Consider the following 25,062-nt stretch of genomic DNA (forward strand, 5'->3'; position numbering starts at 1 on the left):
GGTGTTGGTATTGGGGGGACAGGAAGTTGGTGTTGGTATTGGGGGGCAGGGAGTTAGTGTTGGTATTGGGGGGCAGGGAGTTAGTGTTGGTATTGGGGGGCAGGGAGTTGGTGTTGGTATTGGGGGGGCAGGGAGTTGGTGTTGGTATTGGAGGGGCAGAGAGTTAGTGTTGGTACTGGGGGACAGGGAGTTGGTGTTAGTATTAGGGGGGCAGAGAGCTGGTGTTGGTATCAGGGGCAGGGAGTTAGTGTTGGTGTAAATATGAATATTGGTATTGGTTTTGGTATTGGTACTAAGGGCAGGTCATTTGAACTGGGTTGGGGGTGTTTTTTGGATACTGACTGATGCACGACACCTTTGCATCTCCCCCAGGTGGCACCGACCCGGCTCAGTGGGAGGACATCACTGGCACCACCAAGCTCATCTACGCCGACGACTGTGCCCGCTTCACCACCAACGTCTCAGCACGGTGAGGACAGGGGGCTGGTGGCTGGGGGCATGTGCTGTGCCTGAAGGGGTGAAGGGAAGTTCAGGGGTGTTATTGTGAACGTGTTGGATGTGTTTTCAGCAGCTGTTGTCCACTTTTGGGGATATGGTTTTGCCTGATCTGTATGTGCCCAAGTACTCAAGAAGTGCTGGTGGAAAAGAAGACAGATTTTTGTCAAGTCAGGGGGGAAATGCTGCACCCACAGAGGGTGGATTGACTCCCACCTTCTCGCTCCCTGGCCAGGTTCTGGCTGGCGGACTGCCCTCGCACGGCGGAGGCGGTGAGCTTTGCCAACCTGCTGTACAAGGAGCTCTCGGCTGTGCCCTACATGGCCAAGTTCGTGATCTTCGCCAAGATGAACGAGGCCAGGGAAGGGCGGCTGCGCTGCTACTGCATGACCGACGACAAGATGGACAAGACCCTGGAGCAGCACGAGAACTTCACCGAAGTCGCCCGGAGCCGAGACATCGAGGTCAGGGATGTGGAGAGAGAGGCCGGGGGTCCCGGGAGGGTAAAAGGGGTCTACGGTAAAAAAGGGACAGGGGGAGGAAGAGAATTGATTTAGAGACTGCGGGAGAGACAGAGGGATTCAGAGTCTTGGAGACAGAAGGGGGCTGGGAAGAGAGGAACCAGGATGTGGAGCATCTTGGAGCTGGAGAGGAGCTAGGAAAGAAAAAGGAACATTTGGAAAGACAGGGAGCAGTGTCTGTATGTCTCTGTTCTCCTCCCCACTGCTAGCTGGTGTGAAATGAGCGTACTGGCGCACCATGGCTGCTGTCACTTCATCTGGGTGCTACACGGTGGTGGTGGAGGGGAGTCCCTATTACCTGTACAGTGCTTTGAGGGAAGCATCCTGAAAAGTGCTATAGAAGTATAAGGAACTGTTATTATTAGTCGTTGAGTATTTCTGTGCTGCCCCCTGCAGGTGTTAGAGGGAATGCCACTGCACCTGGAGTGCTCGGGGAACCTTGTTCCGGTGAGGAAGGCCACACAGCAACCCCGCAGCTTCAGTTTCCAGGCCTTCAGGGACAACAGGCTTCCAGTGTCTGTCAAGGTGACCCTTCTCTCAATTCCCCTCCCTCTCTGTCTCACTGTGCTCTGAGCCCTGTGCTCTGTCACTGTCTTTCTCTTCAACATCTGTCTTCTCCTTCTCTGTCTGCCTCTTTCTGCGCAAAAGTGCACATGTCCAGACGGGAAGATGATGATGATGATGATGATGACCCTAACGAACCCTTCCTCTTTCCACCCCAGGTACGGGACAGCAGCAAAGACCCCTCAGGATTCCTTTCCTTCCTCCGCAAGTCCACCAAGTATGAGGACAGCCAGCACGTGCTCTGCAACCTCAACATCACCATGCCTCCCTGCATCAAGGTAGCCTCCTTCTCCCCCATCTGTCCTGAATGCACTGGGCCAGTCAGCCTCCTGCCCCCACCCCCATCTGGTTTCTCGTGTCCTGATGTGCTTGGGTTTTGTGCCAGGTGGTGGGCAGTGAAGACCGAAGACGGACGCTGACCCCTCTGGCCCTTCGGGAGAGATACAGCGCCCTGAGCGAACCGACCATGGGTAAGCCTCCCCTCTCCAGGTCTTCAAGCTCGGATCCTCGCAAGTCTCTTAGACATTCTTAAAAATCAGTATGTGCTGGCGCATGTCCGTTCCCCAGAGAGAAGGCACTTGGGCAGGGAGAGAAAGCAGTGCTAGAGGTGTTCCTGCAGATCACAAAATGAACAGCATCGCCACCTCCGGAAGTTGTAGATTAGCAGCTGGAGGCGTGAACATTGAGATCTGAAAAAGAGATATAATTGAGAAGAGAGGTGTAAAAGGGGTTTCTGTTTTCCAGCCTCGATGAGCGCCATGGAGAGGACAGAACTAAAGATGGCCTTAATATCGGAGCAGCTGGGGCTGAGCTGGGCAGGTGGGTGTGTGCGCACGTGTGAATGGCTCTCTGTTCACAGCCAGGCTCCTCTCTCGACGCACAGACAGCAGCTGAAACCCTGGATCTTTAATCAGTTAACTCGCTGCTAGAACATCTGAGCTCCCAGCTGCTAGAATAATGGGTGTTTAATAACATTAGATGTGATTTCACTTAATGATAAGCAGAGTTTAACAGGCAGTGTTTATTAGGGTTAGTAAATTAGTGAACAGCTTTGTTTCTGAGGGTGTTTATACTTTCATTCTTTTCCTCAATCTTATTCCCACCTCCAGTTAAAACCATTTAAAAAATAACAAGAAGCAAAACACTATCATCACCCGAGGAAAAGCTGGAAATTAGGTGGGAGTTAATTTTGCTTAGAGGGCTCTGTTGTTGAGAGATGTTACAAGAGCTTAAAAGACTTATGAATGAATAATTATTCGCTGCATTTATTCCTTTTCTACTTTGTGATTTAGTAGTTGTTGCATCACAGCAGTATTACGGCAGGAAAGTGTGGCTGTGTGTTCCCATGAGGCGTGCGCTCTCGTGTGTTGACCTGTCTTTGCAAGATCAGTAACCCCATCTCTGTGCTCCTCCTGCCCTCTCCCCTCCGCGCCCAGAGCTGGCGCGCGAGCTGCAGTTCAGCGTGGACGACATCAATAAGATCCGGGTGGAAAACCCCAACTCCCTGCTGGAGCAGAGCTCGGCGCTGCTGAACCTGTGGGCCACGCGGGAGGGCAAGAGAGCCAAGAGTGAGCCGCCCCTCTTCCCTGCTGCTCCAGCGCCAGGGGGTTCGCCCCCTGGTGGTGACAGAGAGACGGCGGAGACATATGCACTGCCATGGCCTCCAGACCATGAGGCACAGTGATTGATCAGCACCATAGCCCATCATAGCTAAGAGGTGTAAAAATCTGCAAGTATATAGACATCAAGAACAAGAGCTTCAGTCACGTTCAAACTCCTTGGGCAATATATCACAGTAGGTGCAGTGTTACTGAGAACTTTCCCAGGTTGAGTTTATGGTCCTTAGAAATCAAATTTGTAAATTTATTAAGTTACAGAGCCAAAGGAAATAGACATTAAGGTAACTCAATTTGTATACCTGATATTCATCTTTAGACAAATTGAAAATCAAGTATATTTTTCCCATAATGCTTTTATGAGTACAAAATATTTCTAAATATAAATCTGCTGTCAGTGAGTCAGTTTCTCTACAGACTACAAAAAAGGCTTGGTGAACAGCATTCATTCTCTTTGCTCTCGTTGCAGTGGAGAGTTTGTACGCCGCGCTGAAGAACATCGACAGGTCAGACATTGTCAACATGCTGGAGGGCACAGGGCCGCAGCCCAGGGTGGGGAAGGAGAGTCGGAGATACACTGACAGAGACCACCTGCTCTCGCCCAGCATGACCAATGGTAAGAAGTGACCCCTGACCCCCAACTCTATGATACCCTTGACCTAGCTGCTTCTCCACTAGCCCACCAGCTCCCACAGCCTGAGGGTGCATTTACACTTGGCCTTTTGTACCTTTCCTGAAACACCTCCCTGCCTGGGCACTCAGGCCCTTGAGTGAGCATTAGGGCACATGCAATATCTGTTTGTGTGGAACAGTAACTACCCAGATTCTGAGTTTTGGCACCTATTAAATATAAGACCCACTTTGTACAGGTTAGGTAGAGAGTTAAAATAATTGCTTGGCCTCACAGGTTGATAGCTGTCCAAGTAGTGTCAGCTTGAGAGATGCCAATAACAGAGCTCAGTCTAGTAACACCTGAAGCCAAGAATCAAAGTGTTCGCCATCCGTTCCTTGTCCTACTCTGCAGTGACGAAGAGAGCTCTGTTGATTTGCATGGCCTGGTTCTTTTTTCTATGCCTAATGGGCCTTTTCTTTACTGATGTGTAGCTGTGAACTGGCTTCCCCAAAGGGCTTGGTATTTACCGAACCTTTGTGACTAACAGGAGCCCTTGTCACTTCTCTGCGTTGTTAAATTAGGCAATTAGGGAACGGGGAGAGTTTCCTCTTCCTCTCATTGTCCCTTTGTTCTGGTTCTTCTCTCCTTTGGGAGGAATGTGTGCCCAGTGAAAATGCACCACAAGAGACCCCTAACATTAGAATGGAGCCCTTTCCCTCCCGTTCCTTTAAGCCAGCACAAGATCTGCAAGCTTCAAGGTGAATACCCAGACACAAAATGGAAAAAAAGGATGTATCTCTGTATTCTTAAATCATGTCAAACAAAACCCAACCTTTGCTGCCTAGGAATGTATACAGATTTTCTGTTTCCACATCTGCATTATGGTTACAATCCTAGAGTGAGCAGTATATATATTGCATCCTATGCTCATGGGATAAATTGTAAAGTTATTTGTGCCATAATGAAAGTGTCTGGAGCACTGTCAAATTTTATAATACTATTATAACGGGAAGGTCTGATATTTGTATAAAGAACTCCTCTTATCGGATCCATGTTTAGAAAGGAACACTCTGCTATAAGTTTCTCAGCATTTACATTTGAGTTTACACCCTACACAAACTCTGCTCTGAGACTGGAAGCATGACATCCCTGCCCACTGGCTAGAAGAAAAAGCATCATGTTTAAATTGTAACCTTATTATTTTTTTCTTGATTTGTCATCTGTAAACGTAGGAAATAAAAAAAGAATATTAGTGCTGAAATTTCTGTTTATAATCTAACAGTACCTAAAGGGATAGCTCGTCGACTCTACGGTACGTTCTGTCACAAAGATCTGTATGAAGTAGTTTTCTTTTTCGTAAGCAGAACACTTACTTACTGTGCTGTCAATGAAGAATGAGCCTTTGCAGGGACAGATCTGTATTAAAAGTCTAATGGCGCTGTTACACCACAGATACTGCAGGTGGCACTTAAGTATTGTGCTTGCAAAAACTAGATGCTGTGGTGCTACAGTATAACCATAACTTTGTGTTTACAATGCTCTCCAGGTACATGTGCTGTAAGAGTGCTCTGAAAGTATATCTGTGATGACCACCTTCTCAGGAAACAAAGTAATATCCTCATCATATCATTAATATAACTTAAAAAACACAATAATTCAAAAAGCCAAAGGCTTCAGCTTTACTTCTTGTCCTAAGCACATACACAGTACAATATGCCATTACATGCACCTGTTTAAAGGTCTGTGCCAAGGAGACATGCCTGCTAATGAGAACATTACTTTTCCTGGGAAGACGTTCAGTTATTTGACTTTATGTTTGCAAAATTGATGTATCAGATGAATTGATCTTGTTAATGTGTATAACAGCTCCCTGCACTGTCTGACTAGGGTGGCAGATATTAACCTGCAGAGTAAAGCTTTCCTGGTCATGTCTGAGTTCAAGCCTCACTGCAGGGAACACACTGACAATCTATTTGCATGACTCCTGTCAATTTAATACTAAACAGATGTAATGATTAGTGAGGATGTGCTCCTTCATCCTTGAAACACACTTGAAGATTCCCTGTATGGTGGCCTTGTGTTGTTTCATGTCCTTATTCCTGTTTCCATGGCGTGTGTTCCTGGAGTAATCTGTGCAATAGGACACAGGTATCTGCCTTGATCTACTGGGAAGGGGCAGTCCAGGCGGAAAGGTCCAGTCTCGAGCACACTGTAACAATCCACGTTTCTGACCCACGTATTAGTGCCTTCACTCCTGTACGTGATCTGTGATATAACCGCACATTCTGACACTTTCAGCTGCCGGATGGTTTAAGACCTTGACGGTTCAGTGGGTCTGGCTGGGGTTTAAGAAAAACAAGCCTAGAAAAAACTCCACATATCCAGGGTGCAGGATGCAGGGTTGAGAAGGGTGATTTGTTTCACTTACTGTGCTTTTAAGTAGCGAGTTTTTACTGCACCTGCCTGAAAGCGTCTTTTAGAGACCTTTTTTAGTGTAATACATTCTGATTTTCATACGCTGGTGAACTTCATAGGAATGTTTTAATTACAAGTACAAGGGAAATCAGATTGTGTGCTTTCGTGTTAAGAGGCTTGAGTAAACCAGTAATCCCCGTTAATCCAGAAACATGTCCCAGCATGCGGTGGCTGGAAGTCGTGTAAACGCGCTGTCTCTCCCCTGGGAGGTATTGTGCCTTTTTCCTCTGACTCTGTCCCCTCTTTGTGTTTCTCTGAACATGTCATCTTCTGGAGACTGCCCAGCTGCCCTGTCTTCCTCTCACCTCTCTCCTCTGACCTCTGACCTCATGTTGGCCTCATGTTGACCTCTGGCTCTGTCATCCTTTTTCTAGTCGTGCATAATCCACTGTGCCCACCTCAACAATGCCCACCCCCCAAGGGGTCCTTACCTGCCACTTGGTTATATTTAGGTGTCCTCTGCATGTGCCTGACCAGATCCCACTGTTTCTCCCTTTGCTTTGTCTCAAAACAAGGGGCAGGACTGTATCAAAGTCTGATGTAGTGAACTAACAATGTGTTTGTGCATGGCATGACTATTTCTCTTCTGTGTCTCTTTTTCTCTCTTTCTCTCCTATTGGGCAGTGTGCTTCAGAGGTGGTTTATGGACTGGTGTACTGTTTTTTTTACTTGGTTTACTTTTTTATGTTTTTTTTCATCTTCTAATTTCTTTTCTGCAGTGGTGTTACCAGTGGTCCTTGTAGCCTAGTTTGCAGTGTGTCTGTGGTGTTTTGTCTGTCTCTCTCCCTGTGTGGTGTTTAGTGGCTCTGGCATTGTTTTATATGTGGGTGATGATCAACGTCACTCAATACCATTTCTGTCCCATTTTCTCCCAGCCTTCTCTCACAGTGACTGTGTGTATGTTTGTCTCTGTGCACATCATCTAAGTTGGGCATTGCAGTCATGCTTCTTTTCCAACAACTCAACATGCTCACGTTTTTGTTCTTCCTCCCTTTATTTTGCCTTCCATTTTGGCTCTGTATGTCCAAGTATTTCTCAAATACAACACTCCTTCTCAAAGCTGAGTATAGCCCTGACTTCACACAGTCAGTTGTTCACTATTAGCAAGCAACCAGGATCAATAAGAGCTTTTGCTGTCCAAAAGCAGGGCTGATGAAACAATTGACATTTTTCACCTATTTCCTGAATGTTAATCAACATATCAATAGACATTTAGTCTTTACAGCATATTTCTGTAGCGAGCACATACTAGCATAGCAATCCACTAGATGCAGGCTGGACCTTTATCAATACTGATTGATATGTGCAGGGAAGAATTAACTGAGGACCAGCTGCACATTGCAGTACAAGTACTGGGCACTAGGAGGTTGCACAGCACAGACACCCAGTGAATGAAGAAATCATTCCAGGTTATCCTCAAACCATCACCCAGACACGCCCCTCCACAATCTTTGGTCCTTTGCCCTTCTCCCGGGACACTTTTAGAGGACTCGTCACCTCAGTGGTGATGAGTGGGGGGGGGGGGCAGTGTGGTTAAAGAGCCCAGCTGGTTAGGTGTCATGAATACCTCCTGCACACTCAGCATTCCCACAACCCAGCTCAAAGTCACCCTTTCCTCACACTACACACACTTTCTAACTGCTCCTCGTTGAGAACCTGGCCATCTCTGTAGAAATCTATTTCAGCTGCTCCGACGAGAAGCAATATTCAGCACGTTTTCACATTTTATAAACAGACAATCTGCCATCACTCTGTCTTGTTTTTCTTTCAGTCTGAATTCACTGACTTGATTGAATCAATACGAAGAGAACAGAATTCTGGACAGCTTTCTCATCCCTCTTCCCTCCCATGCTGATCCATGTGTTTAGCATTTAAAAATTTCTAGCTTCCATGTCTAGCAGATTGATGCTGAGTATACACACACATCAAAATCTCCATCAGACCTCCCCCCTCTGTTTTGTCAGTGTGTGGGAAAGTGGAGAATTTTAACAGTTGGATTGGGCTGATACCTGGGTTAACTGTGACTGGAAGGGGTTTGGCTTCATCTGTGGGTCATTTAACAGTGAGTCCTTCAATCTTCAAGACTGTTCCTCAGTTTAAACACTGCTATGTGTTCATCTCATTTTAGTGTGCGTCCAGGTAACTCTTGTCAGTGCAGTACAAAACAAAAAAATCAAGCCCTTCAAATTGACAATAAAAGTAGGACTCCCTGGCCCTCAATGCTATTCTCTTTGCACTGTCTCCATTGCTGAGGAGGCGGCAGCTCCAGACCTGGGTCTCAGTGTGGGACACAGTGCCCCCTACAGGACTGAGACAGTCAGTGCTCTCCAGTGTCCCATGCCAGGTGTCCTCTTAGCAAGGCAGTCTTACAGTGCTGTGTACCACTACTCGTCTCGCTGTCATGACACAACCTATCCACCTCTATGAAAGGGGCATTGGGCAGCATTGTAGGACATTCCACCAGCGTGAACAAAAGAGCCAAACGGTTATCAGGGTGTATGTGATGTTCATTGAGCATGACCAGACAAGAACAGTATATTTTGGTGTTGGGATTAGCAACTTTCAGATTCTATTGCTCTCATTCTGTCCACTGAGGGAAGTTTGAGTCTGTCTCACTCTCTTAGCAGGAAGGCAAGATGTTAAAGAATCCGAAGCTTACAGACTTGTTTTTTGTTGGTGTCATGAAATTATACTTCCTGAGGCAGCTTTTTCATAGAGGAAAGACCAATTAAATGTGGTGATTTGACATGCAGGAAGATGTTGATGTTCTGCTGAAGAGGAGGATGACAGACAATCTTCCAGCCAGAGCCCTGTTTTCATGAGCTTCCTGCCCGTGCTTTCTGTCCTGCCATTCCTACCTCACTGCTTCACTCTCACCCTGCACTCAACTCACCCAGATCATTTCATTGCTGAAGGGCCAAAATGATGATTCACACAAAGGTCGTTTACATGCCTGTGTGTGAATCACTTTACATGTCCGGTGAGGTAGAATGGTGTGGGCTCCCATTCCCCCCCCCCACACACACACACACACACCTGTGTCTGTACGCATTCTACACAGACACCTGTGTCTGTACCCATTCCACACACACACACACAGACACCTGTGTCTGTACCCATTCCACACACACGCAGACACCTGTGTCTGTACCCAGTCCACACACACACACCTGTGTCTGTACCCATTCCACACACACGCAGACCTGTTGATACTCACTCCCTCAGGATCAATATTGGTGATTTTGTACTGTGGTATAAATTCAGCTCCATATTTTACCCTGGCTAGAAACTGTGAGCAGTTGGAAGAAAATTGTTTTTGTCCATATTTACAGTATGTTGTCTCTTTTGTCCCTTAAATGTTATCCTGATTAATTAAATTGGAAAGCATGTAGATAGATAGATAGATAGATAGATAGATAGATAGATAGATAGATAGATACTTTATTGATCCCGTGAGGGAAATTGCAGATGTTGTTGTAATGATGATGATGATGAAGATGCTGCCCTGAAACAGAAAGGTTTTTCTCTGATTTCTCATTCTGGGTTGTTTATTGTCAGTACTGAAAACACAAAGAGTGTGGCTGCAGAAAAGCTGTTATTGCCCGAGTGGTTTCCAGATTTGATCAACCTCTGGGAATCACAGGAAGACAATTCCCCAGCTGTATTGTTCCGCTACAGTCTTGTGATGACTTACAACCTGCTGTTTCCTTCATTTAGTCCTAGTGGGTCTACCAGGTGAACTTTAACCACACCTTCTGGCCGTCCTCTTGAGAGAAGAAAGAGAAGAAAAGGCGTCGATTTCAGAAACAAGAGATGCTGATTTGAGAAATGAAGCGGTTTTAAATCCTATACAAGGAGAGCAGTGACTCTGGTGCTCTCTTCACAGCAGGGTCTGGCATGGGGAGCCTCTGCCGGGAAACTTTAATTAATGTTTAAGGAGAGCGGTGACACTGGTGCTCTCTTCACAGCGGGGTTTGGGGAGCCCAGGCGGGGGCACTGTGCTGAGCATGGCTCTCTGCGTCCCGGCGCGCGTGTGAGCGAGGGGGTGTGCGTGTGCCAGCTGACGCTTCCTGCCTTCTCCACGACTAATGCCTGTCCCTCTCTCTGCAGGTGGCTGCCCACACAGGAGAAAGGCCTCCTTCCAGGTTCACCTAGTCTGTTTCCTTTGCAGCGTCTGGCTGTGTGGCTGCTGCTGGCTGCTGCTTATGCTTGTGGTCCGCAACCCTCCCCCCTCCCCCGCTGCCCCCCCCCGTCCCCTTTGCTCTCCCAGCAGTGCCGGCGACGGCAGGGCTCCCCAGGGCTGGGTGCTGCAGGCTGCAGTGAGAGCCGAGGGTGAGAGGGGCCCGTGTCAGTGTGCCTCTCTCTCTCTCGCTCTAGGTTACTCCCTGGTGCAGGACGAGCTCCTCTCGCCCACCTCCATGCAATACATCCTGCCGTCCCCGCTGAGCACCGAGCCATACTGGCAGGAAATGTCCAGCCTGGAGTGTGCGCCCATCGCCACCACAGAGGAGGACACGCTGATGGAGATGTCGGAGGTGCAGGTGTGGCCCTCAGGGGCCAGCCCGTCCCTGGTGCCTGTGGAGGACTCCTCCTTGGAGTGCAGTAACGCAGACGACTCGGACGCAGCCCTGGAGGGTCGGGGGGGCCTAGGCATGAGCGGGGGCGGGCTGAGCGGCTCGATGGACCTCGTGGAGGATGAGGCAGGGGATTCGGATGCAGCCAGTGTCAACGGGCTGGACCGAGGTCAGAGGTCAGAGGTCACAAGGGCAGAGGCGCTGGGCAGTACAGAAGGAGGAGGAGGAGGAGGAGGGCTCAGCTCAGAGGAAGGGATTTCTCTCATTTCAGGACAGCAACGGGTCTATGCCCGGCTCAGCGAATCACCCGGATTGAGCCATGTTGCGGAGCGGAATGGAGACAGGTGAGTGAGCGCTGACAACTCGGTCTGTCATGTCCACCCAGTGACCTTCTCCTGCAGTGCACTGTCCAATGTCATGTCATGCTAGAGTTGATTAACATGAGGTTTTAATTGGGTCCTTCTGATTGACTATTGTTCCATCTAGCTACAAATTTCACATTCTTATCAACTTTTAAATTCTAATGTATCATGGTACCTTCTTTGCATAAGCTTGTTATTAAAGCCCAAAGAGAAGAGAAATTGCATTAAATAATTTTATAAAGTCTTCCGTCTTCTTTCTCTCTTTTAACGTCAATAAGTTCCTATTGGGCTTTAAGGTTCTTTATTTGCAGCTCTCACTCTTTTTTAACATCTCACCTTGTGCATCTCACTTCTACTGTATATGTGCAATCTCATGTTCTCTCTCTCCCTCTCTCTCTCACCTCTTCTTTCTCCGCCTTCCCTCCCCCCCCCCCACCCCTTCCGTCTTGGTCTGTCTTGCCTGCAGGTCAGGGGGTGGCTCGTTCCTGTCCTATTTGCAGGAGCAGTCAGGGTCCACCTGGCAGAGCCCCCCAGAGTCGTCCCAGAGCTGGGTCAGCCAGCAGAAGCATTCAGTGATGTCAGCAGTACAAAGCAGCGACCTCAGCCAATCGCGCATCTCCCAGGAGTCCCTGCTGCAGCCAGTGCGTGACACGGGGCACTCCGAGATCCTGCGGGGGCACTTCCTGGGCACGCAGCCCTTCGAGAAAGGAGTGGGCTTTCAGCAGAAGAGCCAAGAGCTACGGGCATGGGCAGAGGATAGACTGCGATCTGGGCAGGTGAGCATTACAGTCACATAATAGGGGCACAGAGATCCAAGGAACGTGGCATCCACATTGGCATAAGAGTGCCAGGGATGGCATGGTGCCACGGGTGGTGAGTGGGTCAGATGGTAACTGAAATGGTCAGCTCATTTAGAGAAAGAGATGGAGTTGTACGGTGGATGCAGGATACAGCATGGCCTTTGGAGAAACCACTTAAGGAGCATCTATGAAGAATAGTGAACTAACAGCTGAATGAGCATGATGAACCAAATGCCCTTCACCTACACACGATATCTCTCATGTAAAGACAGGGTATTTAGCCTGATAAACTTCAAATCAAGACCTCTGCAGTACTCTGATACATCCAGCTCTTTCATTTTTATGTTGATCCTGGTAATTGCCAATTAAAAATTAAGTTGCTGACTGATGCAAAATTCTGCATTGGAGAGGATTGAAAGGGTCACAGGTTGAATATCCCATTGTTACGGTAATACCCAGCACAGCGGTTAATACTGTACAGCTCTCTCCGGCTTATTTTATGCAGTCTAACTATTGTGAGGGATATAGATGATTGTATGACATTCGTCCAGCAATGACAAAAACAGGTTGTCTCAATTAATAAGAACCCTGAGGGAAAGACTGAAGCACAGCAGTTGCTGTAGTAAGGAGGTGAGTGAACATGCAGGCCTGCAGCATGTGGTATTGAGTTTTGCAATTGGAAACAGGGGTGTTCTTGCCGTGCTCTGGAGTGCAAAGTGAATGGGCACCTGCTGTATTACACACTGCTTTCCTAAGAGGGCCAAGGCAGATTAATATAGAACTAACTTTCCAGTCCTCTGGAGAAACTGCATAGACACCGCTGATCTGATTGAGAAGTTAGGCAAAGGAACAGGAGCTCAGAGTTAGCAAAAGGCCAAGCTAAGACAACAGCACAGGATCTCCCTTGTTTTTGTTGGGTCACAAATCCCTGGAATTCTGCTCTTTCCCGGCTAATTGCAAAGGCAGAGGGTTTGGAAAGGAAACAGAGGGGTAGTTAAAACACCGCACTCGCTCACACATTCACACGACCGAAGAAGGACACAGACTCGGATAGCTTTTCCAAATATAGCCTGTGCCACTGTCACAGTCACCCTATACTTGGCACTGTGGGTCTCTCTGCGTTGTTGCAGCTACTGTACCAGGAGCAGAGCAGGAGTCAGCCCACATAGAGTATATGGGCCTTATTCTTTGTTGAAGGGCAGGTCAGACTCTGTCAGTAATTTCCTCGGGGGTTTCCAAATGGTTGTATCCTTTCACCCTTATGGTAGAGATGCTCAAAACTCAAATGATTTAAACAGCCCTCACTTTCTGCATCCTCACAAAAGCATTGAGGAGCAAAATTACTATTTTCAATATAACTATATAAAATATAGAGATGATTTGGCTTTGCAAAAAGATATTGAAGCACCTGAACTGAAACATTTTGAAACAGTTAAGTAAAAACAAAGAAACAAAGACATAAGACATGTTCCTCTTTTGTAGGAAGGAGTGGAGTAATACCATTCTTAAAGAAGTATTTTTAACAGTACACTGCTATGATGTCAGTATAATCTGAAAGTAAAAATTAAACAGATTGAATTTCTCATTTTTCAATGTATCAGATACTGAAATGCTAAACTATTTTTCTTTTCTAAATACTGTTTTATTCATTGGTGCAACGCAGAAAGCTTTGCAAATTTCACCTTGACAGCAATAAGACGTGACAATGGGGTTAAATAATCGTAATTCCCTTAAAGGTGCCAGTAACCTGAGCTTGTTTTCCTCCTCTCTGATACTGCGGTGGCCTGGACTTGCAGGAGATGAGAGCGCTGGGGAGATCAGTTTTCCTGTGGTCAGCACATTGCTGGGCAGGGAAGGTGAATGCTCCAGGCAGAGAGCCCCCTGGCCAGGGCTAAAAGAACTTTGTTTGTTCTCCTGGAGCCTAAGATAAGAACACACACCTGACAGAATGACAATGTAGTACTGTGGGGCCTGTGATTTATTATTAAATGTGCTCTGCGTTTGGACGGCTACATTCCAGGTCAATAATTTTACCCTCTCAAGTGTCATTAGCACTGAAGGAAGGATATATATTTGGATTGCCTTGTGCCTAAGAGAAGGTCAGAGTTGCTAATGTAGGCTGTAGCTCCAGCAGTGATTTTGTTCTCTGCCAGTTGTGCACAACCATAGACTCCTACTGTTTATGCCCATGACTCCATTTTTCAGCACATGATTGGAACAGCTGGGCTCAGCTGGTCAAGTGTTGACGCTCCCTGCATGTTGTAGCCTGTTATTGTGTTGGTCGTTGAGATATTGGGTTGCGCTGAAGCCTGTGGTTTTTTATGTTGGGTTTAAGGCTCTGTTAAAGCAAAAGGAACGGAACAGTCGCATAGATGGCGCCACCTTTGATTTTGTTTTTTCAAATTGTGCGGATAGACCATGTACAGATGGCCCAAACATGTCATCATCTCCTGGGCAGAGCTGTAGCATTCTCAAGATGCGTTAGCAAACACCTGCTGGTTCCCCAGGACTTTGGTGAAAGAGTCTTACTGATAGATGTGGTTCCAGAGCTGTAGAAATGAGGTGACAAGGCGCCAGGGCGATACTCAGTTCCACATCCGAAAGGGCACTGTGTTGGGTGTGCTGTGGTCATGCCAGTCAGTGCAGTAATTGAGTTGACGGGGACTGGGAGCAGCTGGAGAGATTGCCCACGCCTGAGCCCCTCTGACAGGGGCTGGAGCTGCAGCTGTGTTCTCGCTGTGGGCAGAAATGTTTGCAGGAGGTATTTAAAGCTGACGGATCACATGCACATACGCAGGGGCGGGAGGGTTGTTTTTGGAAGCGAGCGTAGCCAAGGGAGAAGTGGCCGAAGCTCCGAGCTCGGACTGCACAAGCCACATTTGGGAGCATGGGCCAGCTAGAGTTACCACACTGCTGAGCGCCACAGCAGACCCCCGAGCGAGACCCAGGAGCAGACAGACAGAGAGGAGGGCGCGAGGGGCCGCCGGGTGTCCTGGGTGGCTGGGGAGCATGTGGACTCTGCTGACGGAGCTGCTGTTCAGCCTGGTGCTGCTGGCCTTCTTTGTGATCAGCTGTCAGAACGTGCTGCACATTGTGACGGGCTCTCTGCGCTCTGTGCTCAAGTACGTCCACCAGCAACTGGACCAGGAGCTTGGCGAGAGCGAGGGCGTGCAGGACGACGAGGAGAGCGTTACCACGCGCGTGGTCCGCCGCAGGGTCATCGTCAAGGTAACCAGGCGTAGCTGCTAAGGCAGAGACGGGGCTGAGCTGTTCTCATCTCTGGGACTGATTTAGACAGCAGGTTACAGTTTATACAAATACCACATTCTTGCAGTATGAGCTACAGCAGCAGTGACTGATGCAGGCTTATGTTGGTGAAATCATTGTGATCAGTTTGGAGGACAGTCGGCATTTCTGAGGACATGACAATAATACAGCCTGACTACTGTGAGGCACACTGCCTCACTCCTGAATCAGTCATTATGTGTGGCCCAGTCCCATGTTCTGCAAGTAGAAACTCCTGCAGGCTACAGATCTGGCTGACATAGGCACCCTGCACATTCAGGATCTTCAGGATTCAGTATTGGGATGGTGATGTTAAGGAGGGGGATGATTTTGGGAACTGAAGGAGGACATGACAATAGTTCACTTAAACACTTCCCTTCAGCTTTATAAAATACCTCCCTGACTACAGCTTCCTGTCATGCTGAAACCCAGCTTCTGTCATTGCTGAAAACAGTCTTTTAATCCTTTCCTTTCTACTAGACTTTTGTTAAGCAGTTCAGGACAGGCATCACAGGCACTGGGTCATAACACACTTCTTCTTCCTTTTACACTACTTGGTCATTATGTCTAAATAAGGCTTTTTCCAGGTAGATCAGTCACTGCCTATTCTTGGATACATTAATGGTGTGATATGAAAAAAGAAAAGCAAGAGAACTCTAAACATTGCAGCATTGGTACGTGAGTTTACAGCTTTAGATGTTTGTGTTTTACTGGGCTGTGGAGTTTCCTGGCATTAACCCTCAGAAGGACAATGCCATAATGGAACAAGGTGAGACCTCAGGTGTCTCCCTCTGGGTGTTCTCCCAGATGAAGCACCTATACAACAACAGGAGAGCTCAGAATCTGTAAAGAGCAAAGAATGATGCCGCAGTTGTGAAACATGTTGTGGTCTGTGAATTGTTATTACTGCACATAGATGATAAACCCAACCACCTGGCTGTGTATACCAGCATATTGTCCGATGTGAGAGAGGTGGAACCTTCAGTCAGATATTTGTGCTCCGATGTCTGAGTAATTTGATTCCAGTGGATTGAAATGCTGCTGTGTGTGGAGAACAGGGAAGTGGTCTAATGAAGACAGTGTGTAGAGAAAGGACCTGCATGCGGACATCTCATTCTGTCAAGAGAGAGCAGGTGGGGCATTAGAGTATATGGGAAAATCTTGGACCCTTTGGGAATCAGCTTTTGTGCGTGTGGGTTTGGTTTTTGTTTTGCTTGTGGAACTCTCTGCCAGACCATGGTTAACGACATAACTGAGCTTTCGGAAGACACGCAGAGGAGTGATTGAGCCAGGACGTCTAGGAAGGTGGCTGGCAGGGAGTGCTCTGTGGAAAGAGGGCATGCTAATTCACAGACAGACAAGGGGATGTCCTATTTATACATCAGTGCTGGAAGTACAGAGATCAGCTGTGCTGGATTAGGACTCCGTTCTCACAGCAAAGCCCTGATAAACCACCCCTGCCTGCTTGCAGGTTTTCTGTAAAACTGTCCACACTCTAAATGGTCTTAATCACATGAGGGCCAAATCAGGCTTTAGCCCTTTTTAATAGCAGCCAGGATAGTAGCGCAGCTCCTGATGGGTATTTTTGCTGTCTTGTTTTTCTTTCTCACCAATTGCTGTTGACACCAAATTACTGAGAGTGAGCTCCAGGGTCCTGTTGAGAGTGTCCGATGTCACTCACGTTATGCATTACAGCCTTCTCTTTTCCAGTAAGAAATTTCACTCTCAGTAATTTCGACAGTAATAGAAGAGTGATTGGGTTTATTGACTCGGGATGACTTCATTAATTAGTTGCTATTCTGAAGACAGGCAAGGAAAGAATGCTCCGCTCTGGGCGGAATGCTGTCCTCTGCTTGGCACTGGAATCTTCCATACTTCCATACTCACAGTTCTTAATTCCTGGAATTCCTATATTGGTATGCCTCTCTGCTGATCTGTAGATCAAGGAAATATTTTTTTTCATGTGATAGCTTCCTTTCACTGCCAGAGATACTCAGTACTAGTCCTACCTACCCCAAGTATAAGTCAACTGGTGTGCATCACCTATGATCTGGAAAGGTGTTATTTTTTACTGTTTTGAGATTTGCTGTTGTGTCGCTTGTGGGGTTCAGCACTATTTCCACAGACTCAAGCATTAACTTGGTTAAACACTCACAAACGTTCTGTGTTGGATTACGTTCTTCTTTATTTTGTGTGAGATTGTGTGACAAATTGTCTCAGTAGCTTTATTATGATCATTAACACTGTTTTATCATATGCAAACTCTTGTTAGCTGTGTGTGTATATATATTTACTACAACACATATATGTGTTCTTTCCTCATTCTTACATTTTGACCAAGGTTTAGCCTAATAATTGCCGATCACAACTTTTCTTTGTGAACGGCAATAAAAAACACTAACTCTTGGTCAAACAGACGTGAGTACTAAGATTTGCACAAACAGCAGATTGAAGTGTTAAACACAGCTGTGTTGGGTATAGTGCAGATTTACAGTACTAACAGACTGTTTAGGGAAATATTACACAGTCTGATGATGTAGTAGTTTGAGGATCAAGAGGAACAGGTCAGTTTAATTTGCATTGTCAGACTCATTTTCCTGTTTCAGAAGTGTGTGCGAAGAGTTTGTTGTCGATGTGGGTCTGAGTGCTGGGGTCTCCCTCAGTGTGGGGTGTGCAGTTTGTGCTGTGTTGGTGGGATGGTTCTCAAGAGGTTAATATTGTGACATTTCACTTGATAAAGGTTGCTATTATATTGGTTACTAGTCCTGCAGTGCCACATGTTTGAGACTGTCATTGTGACTCTGCCTATATGCAGTGTGTGAGCTTGTCACTGTGCAGTGCGATTGTAGGAGTGTGCGAGATTCAGACTGCTCCTTTACAGTGTGTGAGCTTGTGACTGTCTCCTGTGCTTCAGGGCGATGAGGTAGAGGACATTCCAGGAGAGCAGGTGAGCGAGGAGCAGTTCACCGATGAGCATGGCAACATCATCACCAAGAAGGTGAGTAACATGATGTCACTCTAACTCATGGGCACACAGTGTAAAACACTGAAATATTAATCATATACCTAAAGTACACAAGCCTTACTTTGAATATAAGACTTTCTTACATTACAGAAGTTGTGTTGGCAGTCTGTATGCTAAGTCTTTAAAAACAGGCAATATAAAAGCAATAAAAGCAATATAAAAAGTATTTACGATAAGTCGTTAGATAAGTCATTATAATACATATAAAATGTATTATAATTAGTTATTTATAGGAAGTTGTATATTCTCCAAGGCTACCTAGAGCACAAACTGCTAGTGTGACTTCTGTAATATAAGTGTTTTTAATTCTCAATATTTACTATGTGCTCAGAAGGAGGGCGTTTTTCATTATTTTCACATGTAGATAGTGCCTGGTTTTTGGTTTTGTGTGTGTCCTGAAGCTGAATTCATGCTCGTTTGAGGACCCAGTGCAGGCTGCTGTTAACACTCGGGGTAATGGGTATTGCTCTCCTGGTCCGTGCTGGATCCAGGGCTCTAACGTCCTGTCCCGCGCTGACTCCCCAGATAGTGCGGAAGGTGGTGCGCCGGGTGAAGGACTCGGGGGAGAGCGAGGCGCAGGAGGTGAGCGTGGAGGGGTCCCTGCAGGAGCCTGAGGAGCTGGAGGCTGAGGCTGAGCAGTTCATGAACTATGCCATCCTGGGGCGAGAGAGCAGCAACAAGGTAAGGATGAGGCCCTGTGCCAGGCTCCGGTGTGCTGTACAGCCCTGGAACAGACTGTTTGCACTGGACTGTACTACACCATACTGTAGTGTCCTGTACTGGACTGTACTACCTTATACTGTAGAGTCCTGTACTGCACTACACTTGACTGTGCTGTAGGTTACTGTGAGGTACAGTATTACATTTTATACTGTTCTATACTTCAGTGGAGTGTAGAGTCCTTTTTCCTGCACTGTAATGGACTGGACTGTAGTAGACTGGACTCTTATTGATCTTACCAGCCTGGACAAAACTGTAGGGTCCTGCAGTGAACTGTGTTGTACAGTCTTGTCCTGTTCTTGTATTGTGCAGCAGTTGGGCTTAAGTGTTCTGTATTTTACAGCATTGCCTTGAATCTCTGACCTGTGCCTGTCGCTCCTGTGATTACACAGCGCTCCACCTCCAATTCATGTCTAACCCCTTGCAGCTTTTCAAGAGTGTCACGTGGCAAGAATTGCCGGGGACCGCTGTCTGCGCTTTTTGTCTCTTGTTGGATTTCTGATTTTCCATTTTTCCCTGTTTCTCCATTCTTCTGTTTGTCTCCTTCTTCTCCTGTCTGTCTCTGCTGCTGCCCATTCATCTCCCTCTCCCTTCCCCCCCTCACCTCCATCCGTGCCTGTAGTCAGAGATTATGGATGTGAAGAAGGGTGCTCAGATTGTGAAGCGTGCCAGTCTGAGGAGGGTAAAGCAGTGAGATGCCCTGACTTACAGACCAGGTACCTACCACTCTGCATCCTCTCCGTACCATTCCTCCAGTTGGAGTGTACTTTGAAAGAGATTTCCAGTCTAAAAGCTGCAAATAAGGGGCGTGAGGCCTTATAGATCACATCAGCCATTCCATTACTGCACACTCGATACCTGTAATTATCCTGACCAGAAGCAATAGACCTTTCTGTACCTGAATGTGAGAGTGAATAAAAAGACCTACTGTGCCCAAATCCTTTTGCTGTAAAGTAAAGCAGTTCAGCACGACCTCTTTCCCCCAGTATAAGACGAATTAAATAATTGTCAGCACTGGTTTTTGTTGCCTTCGGCAATACGAAAACCCAAGCAAGAGCAGGCAAGCAGAGTAGACAATACCCCAAGACCACAAACAGGGGCAAGAGTTTTGGAGAAAGAGGTGAGATAAGAACAGAAGAAGGTGTTAAAAAACAAGAGGAGGCCATTTGGCCCATCTAGTTAATTGATCTCATCCAGCTGTTTCTTGAGAGATGCCAGATACCATCATAATGGCGGGGTAGCTTGTTCCATAATCCCACAACCCTCTGTCAAAGCTGTTCTTCCTGTTCTCGGCTTAAAATGCACATTCGTGTACAGCAGCGGGTGGGGGAATGAAGGGTGAAACACACTGTACTCCCCCTGTCAGCTGTCTGAAGGAGGACCATCAAAAGTGAAATCGAGTCAAAGGAAGAAAAGGAATGGGTTATTAGCTTGAGGACAGTATGCACCGGTGGGAGTGAGCTGGAGCTGTGTCAGCCCGCGCTTGGTTGGGGATGAGAGATGGGGCTCAGATGAAGGGGACTGGGCTCCGGTGGTGACCAGTTCCAGCCCACTCCTCCAGGGGAGTCACCATTGGCTCCACTGATCCCTCGGTAGCAATTCCTACATTACGGATCCCACTAGAGCAGCAGGGAGGAGCGGTGGGGGCAGGGTTCTGGACTTGTTGCTGGAAGGTTGTGGGGTCAAATCTCAGGTGAGACACTACCGTTACAAGGTATTGCACCCAACTTGCTTCAGTAAAATCCCCAGATGTATAAATGGGCGCAGATATATGTTGCTTTGGATAAAAAACAAATAAATTAGTAATTCATTAGAAGTCTTCTATCCAGCTCCCAAAGGAAGTGAGATAACTATAACGGAGAGTCTGGTGAACTATCTGGTTCTCTTGCATAGAGAAGACCAAATTGGTGTTAACAGGAATGAGTCAGAGAGCCCCTTTTCGGTTAGGGAGCTCATGAAATTACTACATTCCAGCAAGTATTCTGTGTGCAAGCCCGACGTTACTAATGCTCTGTGACGAAGGAATACATACTGTAAAGTCCATCATGTATATAATGAGAACCTGCAAGATTTATTGCAAACAATTTGGGTTATAGTGATAAATCAGTAATGACAAAAAAGATAGAAATGTGATAGAAATGAAATCACAAGACAGTTTGGATAAAGAATTAATCTTTGCTGAGTTATCTTAGCTGTAATGGGGGATCAGAGAGCAACAGACATACTACGATGTCTACTTAAACAATAATGTAGCTCTCTTCCTTTGCAACCAAATAGCAGCACTGCATTCTTACCCTAGCCAGCACAGAACATCACACCTTGAATTCTTTTTGTGTTGCATGCTTGCTGTTCATTTTTATGGGGACCTAATCTACTGCAATTGAGTCTAATTTCAAATTAGCTTGCACTGTATTTTTGCTTTGTGTGGTCGTAGACTTTTTTGTTCTCAAATCTGATGAATTACACATACTATGTGTTATGCAAGGTTTTTACATTTATCTTGACTTTCTAAAAGAACGTACAAAATCTAAACGCAGGTGTCATCAAGTTAGCAATCATGACCGAAGGCTCTTGTGCAGTGGAACAGTAAACTGCTTCTCCAGCTGTATTTTTGGATTCTTCCCATTACGAGGCAGGAGATACTGACACCAAGCAAAATGCATCTCTTATTTATTGGGTTTTAATTTACATGTCATACAGTAATATTTGATGGCTCTGGATAGCGATCCTTTATTCATAGCTGTTAAGGAGAAAGCGGTATGGCGCATTGAAAAAAATATAATTGGGTTTCTGCATTGAAAAGGAAAACATGGCCTGCCCAATTGGAGTAATTAAAACTCCTCCTTTGAGCATTGTGTATGGCATGTGAATTGACAGACACTCCAAGCACACTGGGAGACCTTTGCTCCCTCCTCCTATACTGATGAGGGGGAATGGCGGCCTGTTTGGGTTCTGGAAAGGAAACCCACTCTGGACAGGGCCTCTCGGACTCATTCCTGCATAACACAAGATATACTAATCCAGCGGTCTTCTGGTGTCTATATATATATTCCTCTACTGAACTGGCTCTCTTCTTACTCTCTTATGCTTTCTTCTACTTGCGAACCTAGTTTGGAATTTTGATTCCTAGCAGCTGCCCAGTCAGTAACAACCCCTGAGCAGGGTGCTCCAGCCCTGGGCCCACAGAGCCCTAGTTTATCAATTAATGACTTGCTTAATTCATAAATGGCAGCAACTACTCTTCCTGATATTTAAATAACAGGTGACGTGAGGTGATGTATTAGAATAAGCACATTGGGGCTCTCTGTGACCGGGGTTGGACACCCCTGCAATACGGTATATGGGTCTGTATGTGCGTGTGTATTATCTTAATGAAATCACCTTGCTGCACAGTCTAGACCCACTGCACAGAAGAAAAAAAAACCTGGAAATTCAGACAGTGATTCTCCTCTCTCTCTTCTCTCTTTTAGGATCTCACATCTACACCCAAACCATCACACACAGAGTCATGACATGGGACATGAAGAACAACAACAACACAGAAATGGAGAAATCAAGATAACAGTGACACAAACTGAAACTAACATGATGAACAGCAACAACAACAAAAGATGATGGAGGAGAAAAACATACAATGGGATTCTAACTGTAGTTTTGTTACGTTTTTTTTAAACTAGGCTAGAGGCATGATTTCTTAAAAAACAAAATCAAAAAACAAAAGAGAGCTTCCTGTAATCTGTATCAGCATGACTGACTGCCAAAGCATGATCTGTTACTACCCTAATGACCGAGGGTGAGGGGACTGGGAAGGAGGGGTTATGGGGGTGTGCAGGAGATTTGGGGGAGGAGTAATGGAGTTAGGGCCCTTTGAAACGAGGAGGGGGAGACTTTCAGACGATTGCATAAAGCAATCAGATGCCCCTATAGCAGGGCACTCCGAGTCTCGGCCCAGCAGTGCCCACACTGTTGCTTGCGTGTACTTTGTCCCCCTGTTTCAGCTTACTGTGTTTCCCAGCCAGCGCTCTTAAGAGAAAAAAGACCATTCTTGTACAAAATATATGCACTATATTATATGTGAATGTGTGTGTGTGTGTGTAACATTCTGCTCTGATGCTGCTGGCTTGGTATTATATTTTTTTCAGTTGTTGTTTTGTGTTTTATCTTTTTCTCTGTTCTGGTATGAGAATTTGTGTCGGGCTTGTGTTACTGTTTTGTGTTACCTCCTCCTTTACCGTCGGACACTATTGGGTTATTGAAGTGCTCACCGGTCGGGGTACGGAGCCCTTTACACTGGTCGCCACATGCTTTCTGAGGACCCGGGCCGTATGTTTCCAATATCTTCCCAGCTAGCAGTCGGGAGCTGCTCTGCTGAGCCAGGAGGACAGCTGCCTCTCTGTGCGTGCCAGCCGACACCCCCTCACCCCAGACACAGGTCGGCGGGACCTGACAACAGTTCCCAGAGACCCAGTCGACTGGAGGCTTGAACTGTTGGCCCGAATTCGATGCACAACTCCCCCTTCTAGGCTCTGGACAGCAGGGTGATGCTGGTGCTTTATTCCCCTTGGCAACCACCTGCAAAGGCCAGCTAATTAATGTCTCACTCATTTTTTTCATGGTAGCGTTAGTTCTTAGAGAAGGTCTAAATGAATGGCTGGCTTCACTCCTCATCCTCTGGCTGGATGGGTACAAGCTCAAAGGAATATGGCCGCGGTTCTGACTGGGAGCAGTCGTGGTTCTCGGTCATTACCTGAAGAGCAGAGAGGAAGAGCGTCATTTGACCTTCACAGCAGCGAGCCAGACTGGGCCTCCTCCAGCTTTAATAGCTGTATCAGAGAGACATTAGGGGAGTGTCAGCAGGAACCACAGGTGCAGCGGGTGAGGGGAAAGGTCTGCTGGGAAGGATGGCCTAGGCTATCACCATGGCAACACTCAACCTGGCATCCTCCACAGTGAAACTCAAGGGCCAGGTGTCAGTCCCTGGATGTCGTGGTTCCCAGAGCTCCAGTCATGAAGACCGGTGCAAAATGGTCTAAAAAAAAGTACTCTACAAGTACTCTACACAAGTGGGAGGGTTTGAGCCACAGAAGTGTTTTGCTGGAGCTGGTGAAACCCCTGAGTTTTGGTGTCGGTCTGGGGCGAGTCCAGCGCTTGTGTAGGCAGTTCTTCTGCAAGGAGAGGGCACAACAGGGGCCATCGGTTCATTTCTTTATGCAAACAGCACCTTCCAACCCGAGGAGCTGAATCTAATTCAAGGCAGTCAACTCTAGGGGGCGGACTTGGAAAAGAAAAGGTGGGGGGGGGGGGGGGGCCTTAGGGAGGCGACTCTCAGCGTAGACTCAGGAGTCAGCTGGTAACAGCGAAAGAAAGCAACCAAGCACTGTGATCACTGACTATACTGACCCCTTTACTGTGAATACTCAAGAGGCTGTACCCCCCTCCCTGGGCACACTACAAGAGCCTTGAACCCCCCCCCCCCAATCTGTATTTTGTGAGGGAAGGAGGGGGGCAGGGGATTAAGAGGGACGTACAAATCTAGCCACCCTCTCTCCCCACATTCTCTTTGGGGTGTCGCACTTGTGAGAAGTCAGCCCGGCTCTTTCTGCCACAGCAATAATCTTGGGGGGTGGGGTGGGGGAGGGGTGAACCCCAGCACTGCACACATACTTGAGCTTCCATTACCGACGCAGAGTCAGGGCTTCGGTGGAGAAAGACACTGTTCTGATTTTTTTTTAAATTCTTTTAAGGGGAGCTGAGCCCGCTTGTACAGGACTGCCTTCTCCTGGGGCTCAGCGCTCCTCTGGTGTACTCCTGAGCAGCGCGGCAGCCTCTGGCCTCACCAGCAGCTGCCAGGCATCGTCCCCGCGGGAAGCTGGCAGAGGCTAGTTAGTGATGCAAGGGTGCCAACCAGAAGAACAGACGTGTGGAAATGACTAGAAATGGACGCTTTGCTTCTTTCTTTTCCTGTTACAGCAAAGTTAAGCTTGCAATACTGTGCTATTAGCAATTCGCATT

The 25,062-nt window shown here is 47.0% G+C and overlaps 1 protein-coding gene across 15 annotated transcripts in view; it reads left to right on the forward strand.

The window, feature by feature from the left end:
- The window catches only part of ank1a (ankyrin 1, erythrocytic a), an 84,278-nt gene extending 61,081 nt beyond the window's left edge, over nt 1-23,197 (forward strand). For 5 of the 15 annotated variants that reach the window (XM_088927625.1, XM_088927651.1, XM_088927642.1 and 2 more), the window contains 14 exons: nt 373-469; nt 731-959; nt 1,413-1,541; nt 1,739-1,858; nt 1,966-2,050; nt 2,325-2,399; nt 3,017-3,148; nt 3,666-3,812; nt 10,662-11,202; nt 11,687-11,996; nt 18,220-18,303; nt 18,856-19,011; nt 19,673-19,766; nt 22,521-23,197. In XM_088927625.1, coding sequence (XP_088783751.1) covers nt 373-469; nt 731-959; nt 1,413-1,541; nt 1,739-1,858; nt 1,966-2,050; nt 2,325-2,399; nt 3,017-3,148; nt 3,666-3,812; nt 10,662-11,202; nt 11,687-11,996; nt 18,220-18,303; nt 18,856-19,011; nt 19,673-19,744 — 2,177 coding nt within the window. In that variant the 3' untranslated portion in view covers nt 19,745-19,766; nt 22,521-23,197. Of the gene's footprint in view, nt 1-372; nt 470-730; nt 960-1,412; nt 1,542-1,738; nt 1,859-1,965; nt 2,051-2,324; nt 2,400-3,016; nt 3,149-3,665; nt 3,813-10,661; nt 11,203-11,686; nt 11,997-14,849; nt 15,249-18,219; nt 18,304-18,855; nt 19,012-19,672; nt 19,767-22,520 lie in introns of those variants that run through there. The other 10 variants (XM_088927660.1, XM_088927676.1, XM_088927685.1 and 7 more) reach the window with 6 other exon arrangements.
- Nucleotides 23,198-25,062: the final 1,865 nt, after the last annotated feature.

This window comes from Atractosteus spatula, chromosome 2, assembly GCF_055471065.1.
Source record: "Atractosteus spatula isolate fAtrSpa1 chromosome 2, fAtrSpa1.hap1, whole genome shotgun sequence".
Lineage (NCBI taxonomy): Eukaryota > Metazoa > Chordata > Actinopteri > Semionotiformes > Lepisosteidae > Atractosteus > Atractosteus spatula.